The 11,182-nt window shown below is 41.0% G+C and overlaps 1 protein-coding gene across 1 annotated transcript; it reads left to right on the top strand.

Moving 5' to 3' along the window:
* Positions 1 to 4,647: 4,647 nt before the first annotated feature.
* Positions 4,648 to 9,021, top strand: LOC137095658 (probable G-protein coupled receptor 33). The gene is made up of 2 exons (XM_067462422.1): positions 4,648 to 4,719; positions 7,933 to 9,021. The coding sequence occupies exons 1-2, from the start codon at positions 4,678 to 4,680 to the stop codon at positions 9,019 to 9,021; spliced, it is 1,131 nt and encodes a 376-aa protein (XP_067318523.1). The 5' UTR covers positions 4,648 to 4,677.
* The last annotated feature ends 2,161 nt before the right edge of the window (positions 9,022 to 11,182 follow it).

Here is an 11,182-nt window from a genome sequence, read left to right as displayed (position 1 = left end):
AAGCTGCTTGCACAAATTAAAGTACAGAATACATTTCATGATATTGCAACACATCTTCCAATTCCTCTAATTTGGCAGGAACAGTTTTAATGAATCCTCTGCCTGCCTTTTTTCCCCAGCTGCGTTTTAAACAACTCAGTGTTTCCCTTCCTCTCTTCCTTCCGCTTTCCCCTTTGTGCTCAGTTCCAGAAAGTGAGTTCAAAATGACCAATTTGCAGTAAGAGACAATTTCATTTTATTACAGATCTATAATACAGCAGAGTCTTACTTATCCAACATAAACGGGCCAGTGGAATGTTGAATAAGGAAGGATTAAGGAAAAGCCTATTAAACATCAAATTTCCATTCCATCATGATTCCATTATGATTTTACAAATTGAGTACCAAAAATCATGTTTTACAAGAAATTGACCGAAAAAGCAGTTCAATACATTGGTAATGTTATGTAGTAATTACGGTATTTACGAATTTAGCACCAAAACAGACAAGGATTCTTTCTTTCTCCCACCCTAGACTGTATTGGATAATGCAGAACACTGGCTAAGCGAAGGTTGGATAAGTGAGACTCTATTATTTATATAAACAAAGAATAGGAGAAAACTAAATGTGCCTTGGATGGGTGGCTAACTCAACATTCTGGTGATGTTTGTGGGAGACTATGGATGATGGGGGAGAACAGACAATGGATGATGGGACTTGCAGTACCTAAACTCACTTTCTGAGACCACTGTGACCCTCATCCAATGAATGATCAAGAACAGAACTTGGTGCACAGAGCCCCCACGATCCACTCTCCATTCTGGTGCAATTTGGAGGAGGATGGACCACAGATGATTGGATTCGAAGTACCTTCACTAACTTCCTGAGACCATTGCGAGCCATCTAAATAACTGATAAAAACCAACCTTGATACACAATTCCTTTCTCAAATAACCCAGGCAGCGCCGGGTCCCCAAGCTAGTAAGTAATAAATAAAGCTGCTAACGAATCATTCCATTTTTCTCTGCCACCCAAAGGAAATCCAACAGAAGACAAAAATGCCAAAGCTACAAACTCCAAAATAATAAAACCCTTGGAAATGAAAGCTGAGGGCTGACTGTAAATCTTTTTTGTTTTGTTTTGCTAAGGAACTTGGATAGTCTGTAAATTGTCTTTTATTTTGTTGGAGAGGAGCAGGAGAGGAGGGAGCAAAGTTTTGCTATTCGAATTGGCTCACACAAAAGCAATCTCCTGAGTATATATGAACATATATGAGTTATATATGTTCTTTTACTATCTTGACTCATTACGGTTCCATCTCCACAGTCACTAAGTCATAATTGTGAAACCTTTTCTATGATTTTAAACCATGTCCATCACCATCATTCTGACCCTTTAACCTCTTGACTAACGATCTTTACTAACTAAAGATGTTTAACATCTTTACTAATGATCAGCCACAGCCACCACACACAAAGAGCTTTATATATGCTGATGACCTAGGCCTAACACCACAAGTAAAAGACCAAAACAGTCAAAAACCAACTTCCTAATGCCTTGAAAGATGTCTCTAGCTACTACAAAGATAACCACATGAAGCCTAGCCCTGCCAAGTGTATGCTTTCCACTTACGCAAGCGTGAAGCCTGAGCTCTGCAAGTGCAGCATTTTTCCTAACGAAGCAGAGAGTGTTTGAGGACCAGGACATCCATAGGTATACCAAGGTGCTTGTTTATAAAGCTATTGTTCTCTCAACCCTGCTATATGCCTGCGAGACATGGACAGTCTACAGACGTCACATGCAACTCCTGGAATGATTCCATGTTCCAGGAGTTCCGTGCTGCCTCCGAAAAATCCTGCAAATCCCTTGGGAAGACAAGCGAACAAATGTCAGCATGCTGGAAGAAGCAAAGACCACCAGCATTGAAGTGATGATCCTCCGCCATCAACTCCACTGAATGGCCATGTTGTCCGGATGCCCGACCATCGTCTCCCAAAGCAGTTGCTCTATTCCGAACTCAAGAAGAGAAATTGGAATGTTGGAGGACAGGAAAAGAGATTTAAAGATGGCTCAAAGTCAACCTTAAAAACTCTGGCATAGACACTGAGAACTGGGAAGCCCTGGCCCTTGAGCGCTCCAGCTGGAGGTCAGCTGTGACCAGCAGTGCTGCAGAATTTGAAGAGGCACGAAAAATTTGTTTCTAAAATCGATTCGTTTTTTGGGGGGTTTTGCGTTTTGATTTTAAAAAGAATTCCGAAATTTTCCTTTTAAAAAGTTCGATATTTACGAAATTTCGTAAATGTTAAAAAAATTACGAAACAATAACGAATCGATTTCGAAACAATAACGAATCGATTCGTTAATGGCGGATGCAACCGCGAAATATGCTAAAAAACCTCCAAATGGGACAGGGGGAACTTCTGAAGCTTCCCTCTCCCTCTGTTGTTGACTGTTGGTGTGATATTATAATTTTTTTTCACTAATTAAACAAAAAACAACTATAAAACTTGCCCCAGACATGCAGAAATAATAACGAAACGACTTCAAAACGATAACGAAACGAATACATAACGAATCCGAAACAATAACGAAACGAATTTAAAAATTCGTTTCGTTTTTAAGTTGCTCCAGAGTGGTTTGGGGAGTGTTCAGGCCAGGGAATGTTACTTAACAGAGTGTGTTTAACTAAGTAGTCAATGTAGAATGCTGGTCATTATTATTAATTGGGTACTGCTATTACAAGCATTTGTTAATTGATTACTCTGGCCAATATACATTTTGGTGCCTCAAATGTTATCCCTGTTTATTGGCATAACTGACTCTGATTCCAAAAATGGCACCAGTTCTCCCTTTCAGCTTTAGTTTTTGAGATACAGAATGTATGCCATCTACCAGTCGCTATCTGCTCTCTCATAGAAAATCATGATAACCTTATCTAAGAAATTAGAGCCAATGTGGTCTATCCAATGCAATTTTCTGAATAAGAATTATTTATTTATTTATTTACTGCACTTGTAGACCACCGTTCTCAGCCCTAGGGCGACTCACGGCGGTGTACAACATATAAAAACAATTTACAATAAAGGCAATATCACAAACAACAATAACAACATCACTATCAATAATACAATTACACTAAATCATTCGTGACGTCTCATCATAGAATCACAATCCAATCTCGTTATCCATATTCCGTTCCAATCATCATTGCCAATTGTTGTAGCACTTAGTCAAACGCCTTCTCAAACAACCACGTCTTTAGTCTCTTGCGGAAAGTCATAAGGGAGGGCGCCTGTCTGATGTCTACAGGGAGGGCGTTCCACAGCCGGGGGGGCCACCACCGAGAAGGCCCTATCCCTCGTCCCCGCCAGGCGTGCCTGTGAGGCAGGCGGGATCGAGAGAAGGGCCTCCCCAGACGATCTCAAAGTCCTCGTGGGCTCATAGGCCGAGATGCGGTCAGACAGGTATTTTGGGCCGGAACCGTTTAGGGCTTTGTAGGCCAACACCAGCACCTTGAATTGGGCCCGGTAGCAGATCGGCAGCCAGTGGAGCTGGAACAACAAGGGCGTTGTGTGCTCCCTGCGTCCCGCTCCTGTTAGTAACATGGCTGCCGCGCGCTGGGCTAGCTGGAGCTTCCGGGCCGTCTTCAAGGGCAACCCCACGTAGAGAGCGTTGCAGTAGTCAAGGCGGGATGTGACCAGAGCGTGTACTACAGTGGCCAAGTCAGACTTCCCGAGGTACGGGCGCAGCTGGCGCACGAGCCTGAGCTGTGCAAATGCTCCCCTGGTCACCGCTGAAACCTGGGGATCCAGGCTCAACGATGAATCCAGGGTCACACCCAAGCTGCGAACCTGCGCCTTCAAGGGGAGTGCGACCCCATCCAGCACAGGCTGTAACCCTATACCCTGTTCAGAACCCCAGGAACATGCCTAAAAACCAAGACAACAAGGTTTATTTTTATTGGGCTCCTTTATCACTATGGTGGATCCCCCGGTGGCACTATTGGTTAAACCCTTGCACTGGCAGGACCACTGACCGAAAGGTCAGCACTTCAAATCCAGGGAGTTGGGTGAGCTCCTGTCTGTCAGCTCCAGCTTCTCATGTGGGGACATGATGGCAAAACATTCGGGCATCCCCAATATCCTTGGAGATGGCTAATTCCCTCACACTTGCAGTTTCTCAAGTTGCTCCTGACTAGAAGCGACTTGCAGTTTCTCAAGTTGCTTCTGATATGAAAAAAAAAATCACCATGTCTCCCAAATAGACATCCTAAAATCAGCTAAAAACATTTTCCCAAACAAATTTAAAACTATTTAAAGGCCACTTATAAAACCAAAAGAACATAGGAACTGATAAGGGTTTTGGCCATCAGTCAGAGGTGCATTTATGATGAAGCCAGCCTGACTTCACTTGGGAGAGAATATCATTAGCAAGTGCATGCAAGAGCAAAATTATCTCCTGTACACATCAACCAAGACTCTTGAGATGTTAGCGCAGGCGTTTTGCTGAGAATAGTAAAGATCAATTTGGGAAATGCAAAAACATAACCACAATTCCACATAGTTGTAAATCAGGAAGTGGTTTTCATGGGTAAGTAATTTGCACCATGACAATACTTTTCATTTTCCACTAAACTTTTTCACAATCTCACAGATGCTTTTTTACTTTCTCGCAGACTGAATTGCAAGGCAGAAAAGGATGAGAGCTACCATTTCCAGATCACTCGATCAAGGCAATTATGTGAGTGGGGCTTGTCTGAAGAGGGGTGGGAATGTATCATTCCTGTTGTTTAAACCTTTCTGAGATTATATTTATAGATATTCATAGATATGCAGTATAAAATATTGAGGTGGTCAAAAGGCAGGGGTAAGGATCAGTGTTTAAATAGTGTGAGGTGTTATTGGCAATAGTTCATCAGTCTTGGTTTCCATCTCTCAAAGGAAAAGTGACTCTATTTACTCTATTTTTTTCTGGGTTTTCCTAGCCCCCTTTCCTTCCCATTATTTGCTTCTGCCTCAAATTTATTTTCCATATCCATCCATCTTTGGGATATAATAACCATAATTACATGGGAAGCGGTTATTATCCAGAAAGTGCAAGTGGGAACGGAAATGGTTTGGAGCTGGTAGAAGTTGAAATAGACTTCTATATATTTCTATTGCAGATGTACCTTGGGAAGTCAGACTTGGCCACAGTGGTCCATGCTCTCGTTACATCTAGGATAGACTACTGCAATGCATTCTATGTGGGGTTGCCTTTGAAGACTTCTCGGAAGCTTCAAATAGTCCAACAAGAGGCAGCCAGGTTAATAACTGAGGTGGCATACAGGGAGCATACAACTCCCATGTTATGCCAGCTCCACTGGCTGTCAGTTTGCTACCGGGCACAATTCAAAGTGCTGGCTTTGGTCTATAAATCCTAAACGGCCCTAGCCCAAATTACCTGTCTGAACGCATCTCTCCCTATGAACCATCACGGAGATTAAGATCCTCTGGGGAGGCCCTTCTTTCCGTCCCGCCATTGTCACAGGCACAATGGGTGGGGATGAGAAACAGGGCCTTCTCGGTGATTGCTCCCTGTATGGAACTCCCTTCCTGGTGAGATCAGGTCGGCCCCCTCCCTCCTGTCCTTTAGAAGGATGGTAAAACTTGGCTGTGGGACCAAGCTTTTGGGACAGGGCAATAAAGCGGCAATAGGAAAGATGACCGGGCCAATTGATCTGATGCGGATGACTAGGATGGTTTTAAATGGTGTATTTTAATATTTTGATAAATGTTTTTAATGTTTAAGTATTGTATGTGAATTTGTGTCCCGGCATTGAATGTTTGCCATGTATATGCTGTGCTCTGCTCTGAGTCCCCTTCGGGGTGAGAAGGGTGGAATATAAATTTTTTAAATAAATAAATAAATAAATGTTAAGTCAAAACTTGGGAAGCATCTTTTGAAGGTGTTGTGCAGTCAGTGATTTCTGAATTTCCCACTTATTTTAGACCTGTCTACTTGGCTGTTATGTTGTGCTTGTATGTGTGCATATAATATGTTTCTAGTTCTACCCGCTCTGATGCTGCAGGGTATTTGATTTTTAATTATGGCTTTCTTCAGAGTCCCCCAGCTGTAAGCAGAGCATCCAAGTGCTATGAAAGCTATCCAGGTGCTGAAGCTTGCTCTAAATATATGGGCAGCTATCAAGTCTAGGACACTGGCTGGAGTCTACATATTGTTACCAACCAGAATTTAATTCTACATTGGTTGGGGCTAGCAATTATCTTTAGGCCTCTCTCCACAAAGTTCAGATATCACCCAGAATGCCACTTTTCCCCATTCCCATAATTACATGTCCCCCTCTCAGGCAGTAACTTAGGGATGTGTGATTGATGAAAAACAGTTTCAAAACACATTACAAAATTAGGAGGTGTTGCCGTTTTGTTTCTAAAGTGTTTCTAAAGTATCGTTTAATTAAAATTTTGTTACTATAACAACAAAATTTTGTTACTATAATAACAAAATTTTGTTACCTTTCGTTATAGTAATTGCTCAAGTGGGAAAAATTCAGGGGCTCCTTTCTCCCTCATCTTTACAGCTATTAGGATGAAACTTGCTATGATGGGAGACCACATTTACCACTGTTAGCCTATCAAGTTTCAGAACGTTTCACTTATCCATGGACTTTTGGGGAATTTCCAATTTTTTTATAAGCAACATTTTTTTTAAACTACAAGACCTATCTCCTTGAATTTTCTGTACAATGAAACAAGATAACAAGGGATCATTCCCTCAACTTTCAGAAATATTTATACAGCTACTGCTTTTAGGGATTTTAAAAAAGTTTTGGCATTTTTTTTTAAACAGCTATCTCATTGAATGTCTCATATTAACCAAGAGGATTTTCAGTTAGGGATTTATTCCCAGCCCAGCAGATTTACTTAGCAGAAGTATCAGTCAGTCCTCCTCTTTGCAGATTTATTGGAACTCTAGATCGTGCCACTAGGGAAGGACAAATCTCTCCCCTATCCTGATTAGGGCTTTCTTATGCTGAGCAGAATTCTGGGAAATGTAGTTTAGGTCAGGGCCTTTTGAATTCTCGGGTCTAGGGCTCCTCGCATTTCCCAAAATCCTGTGCTTTCTCAGTCCCTTTCCCAATGAACTCTGCTTTCACCCTGCTGGTTCCCTCTCCTAATGGTGAAAGACCATTAATTTAAAGACAAATGGTAGCCTTTTTGGCTTTGCTTCGCTTGCGCTGAAAATGAAGCTGACTTTGAGAGGCTTCTGAGGTTTACAAAATTCTAATAAAAAGTATTGGCTAAGTTTCAACTCTTAAGTTTTTGGCATGGGCCACGCCCATGTGTAGGAAAACATTCATGCCATAAGTATGAATTTAACTAATTTGATCTGACTTATGAGGACTAACAATAATTATATATGTATGTATTTATTTATTTCATTTATATATCATTTCTGCAATCCCCAAGGGACTCAAGTGGTTCACAACAAGTAACTGGCAAAACTCGATGCCTCACAAAATATAAAATACATCACATCACTAAAATACACTACATCACTAAAATGGAGCCCCCAGTTGGTGCAATGAAGACTGGACTGAAGACGGACAGGTCGAATGTTTGACTCCGGGGAGAGTGTGGATGAGCTCTCTCTGCCAGCTCCAGCTCCCCATGCAGGGACATGAGAGAAGCCACCCATAACGATGATAAAACATCAAAACATCCGGGTGTCTCCTGAGCAACATCCTTGTAGACAGCCAATTCTCTCACACCAGAAGCAATTTGGGTCTCAAGTTGGTCCTGACACAATTTTTTTTTTTACTAAAATAGCATATAACAGTGAATTAAAACCAGTGAACTTCAAACATAGTTTTACACAGGCCTAGTATTTGCTTCTATTTTTTCTTTTGTCATTTCACCTGTTACCATTTTGTTTCTTTCCATTTCCTTCCAGGGCAGTGCGAGCATAGATGTCTTTGTGGCAAACATTTCAGAGACGGGAATGAACAGCACTTACTCTCCAATTGCCATAAACCCCACCAATGTTATCATTGCTGTCTTTTTGTTGGTATCTTTCCTAGTTGGCACAACCATAAATGGGCTGTTTCTCTGGGTGCTGGTGGTGAGGATGAAGAGCACAGTGAATATCCTCTGGTTTCGTCACCTACTTCTCATCTTCTTAATAGTCAGTTCCATCATGCCCTTTTTTGCTGTGCACGGCCTCCTTGGATTTCACTGGATCTTTGGTAAGGTTCTATGCAAGGTTCTCAATGCTCTCGGTTCGCTAGGAATATTTTTTGAGGTATTTATCCTCACCATCATAAGCCTGGATCGCTACTTCACAGTATGCCATCCCATTTGGTCCCAGCACAACCGCACAATATCCAGGGCCCGACGAATCATTGCAGGAACATGGCTTGTTTCTTTAGTCTTCAGTGTCCCATACCTGCTTTTTCGGGAAACTCATGAGGCAACAAATGGAAGGATCATATGTGAAAATAATTACACATTTTTTCTTGATGCAGAAAAAACAGAAAGAGATGCGCTGGCATATCGCATTCGGTTGGTTCTCTTTGTCATGCGATTCCTATTGGCCTTCCTGCTTCCTTTCTTGATTATAGCAGGATGTTACTATAAGATTGGACAAGAAATTAAGAAAAGAAGATTAGTGGGAAAATATAGGAAAACATTTAAAATCCTCATCACATCAGTAGTATCGTTTTTCATCTGTTGGCTTCCATACCATCTCTACTATGCTTCTCAGCTGTTGGGCGAACTTCCTGATGGAATACATCTTTTTCTAAGTGTAGTTATGAGGGTTGGCCTGTGTTTCAATTTCTGTTTCACCTCCAGTCTTTATCTTTTTGTTGGACAGAAATTCCAACAGGTCTTTAAGACATCCATTGTCACTCTGCTTCAGAGAGATTTTGCAGATGTTCCTTTCTTATTTGTTGACAATGCAAACATGGCAGCTGGAGACGACCAACAGCAACATCAGTTTGGGGCTCAAGGGAACTCAAAACATGGCTTTGCCAAGAAGTAGCCTTGCACTGCTCTGTTATGTTCTTATGTTCACTTATGTTATTGCCTTATTTTATTGCGTTGTTATTTTTGCTGTTTTGTATTCATTTTATTGTAATTGTATTATTGGGCTTGGCCTCAAGTAAGCCACCCCGAGTCCCCTTTGTGGAGATAGTGGCGGGGTATAAATAAAGATTAATAATAATAATAATAATAATAATAATGGAAGTTCACACCATTTTCTATCTGCTTTTGGGGAGTTTATTGCTCTAAGAACAGTTGGACATTCATTTTCTTCTTGGTATAATTGTGTTTTATGTAGTCATGTAAAACATGTTCAAAGCTTACTTCAGCAAAAATAAAAGTTTACAATGATAAACAGAGGTATGCCACTGTGTAACAACTAGGGATGTGTGAATTGTCAAAAATCCATTCCATTTTTGGTCTCATTTTTTGAGGAGTTCCATTTTTTGGGGAAATTCCCAAAATTGGAAGGGGAAAATATGATTTCTCAGATCCATCAGACAGAAGTTCTATTTTCGCTCCGGGAAGATTCGGCCCATTTGCAGTAATGGGGGAACTTCTGAGGCTCCCCTTTTCATTATTTTTAGGGCTATTGGGACAAAAATGGGCACACTTGGATGGCACATTTACCACTGCAAGCCTTCCCCCCTCCCAAGTTTCTGAATGTTTGGGTCATCCACTAATTTTTAGGAAATTCTTAAAGTTTCTAATCTCCTTAAAAAAAAAACAAACCCAAAACGGTATCCTTTGGAATTTCTCTACAGCAACAGTATAGGAGCAATGTATTGGTGAAGGCTTTCATGGCTGGAATCACTGGGTTGTTGTGAGTTTTCCAGGCTGGATGGGCAGGTTTCAGAAGCATTCTCTCTTGACATTTCCTCTGCATCTATTGTAGGCATCCTCAGAGGTTTTGAGGTCTGTAGGAAACTAGAAAAATGGGATTTATATATCTGTGGAATGTCCAGGGTGGGAAAAAGAAATCTTGTCTGTTTGAGGTAGGTGTGAATGTTGCAATTGGCCACCTTGATTAGCATATAACGGCCTAGCAGTTTCAAGGTCTGGCTTCTTACTGCCTGGGGGAATCCTTTGTTGGGAGGTGTTAGCTGGCTCTGGTTGTTTCTTGTCTGGAATTCCCGTTTTTGAGTGTTGTTCTTTATTTACTGTCCTGATTTTAAAGTTTCTGAATACTGGTAGCCAGATTTTGTTCATTTCCATAGTTTTCTCCTTTCTGTTTAAATTGTCCACCTGCCTATGGATTTCAATGGCTTCTCTGTGTAGTCTGACATAGTGGTTGTTAGAGTGGTTCAGTATTTCTGTGTTCTTAAATAATATGCTATGTCCAAGTTGGTTCATCAGTTGCTCTGCTTTGGCTGACTTCTCTGGTTGAAGTAGTCTGTAGTGCCTTTTATGTTCCTTGATTCATGTTTGGGCAGTGCTGCATTTCTATACCACTTTTCTCACTTCTGGGGGGACTCAGAGTGGTTTACAACATAATAAATGGCAAATTCAATGCCTCACATATATTTTTAAAAATCACATATCTAAATCAATAACATATAACTGTAGATTAAAACTATAAAAACATCAAACTTCGACATAAGCATGAAACATATGATTTCTGCAATTTACAGCTTGTTTATTTTAACTTTTGTTGTACTGTATGTTGCATGTTGTATGTGTAAAATGTGTTTGTCAAGTGTTTTGATACGGCCGATGGGCTAATCATTATAAAACGTACTGCTTTTTTGTTTCGGAATGGTGGTCCCAGTCTTCGAAAGAACTGGGAATAATGTCGCTTTTAGTTCCTTGTGAGCCTTGAATCTCACTGAATGACTTTCAGGTAGAATAGTTTCTTTTTGAACTCCCCCACAAGAATGTTCTGTGCATGAAACTGTGAGAAGGCATGCTTCTTTGAGCCCATTGAGGCAAAGGTTATACATGTAATTAATGGATACAAAATTTTCTAACACTGTTCAGAGGGTTGTTGTAGCTTTTTTGGGCTGTATGGCCATGTTCTAGAAGCATTCTCTCCTGATATTTCGCCTGCATCTGTGGCAGGCATCCTCAGAGGTTGTGAGGTCTGTTCATAGGATTCCAACTGCATCCACACTATAGAATGAAATAAGTTGGACATCACTTTAACAGCCATGACTCAGTGT

Source organism: Anolis sagrei, chromosome Y (assembly GCF_037176765.1).
Source record: "Anolis sagrei isolate rAnoSag1 chromosome Y, rAnoSag1.mat, whole genome shotgun sequence".
NCBI lineage: Eukaryota > Metazoa > Chordata > Lepidosauria > Squamata > Dactyloidae > Anolis > Anolis sagrei.
Note: the sequence above shows the minus strand (reverse complement) of the source record. Positions and strands in the feature narration are given on the sequence as shown.

Bases quoted from the DNA above. Each gene is read 5' to 3' on its own strand.
- LOC137095658 (XM_067462422.1), top strand. From the start codon at position 4,678: ATGAGAGCTACCATTTCCAGATCACTCGATCAAGGCAATTAT. The intron at 4,720-7,932 runs GTGAGTGGGGCT...ATTTCCTTCCAG, and splicing joins CACTCGATCAAGGCAATTAT to GGCAGTGCGAGCATAGATGT.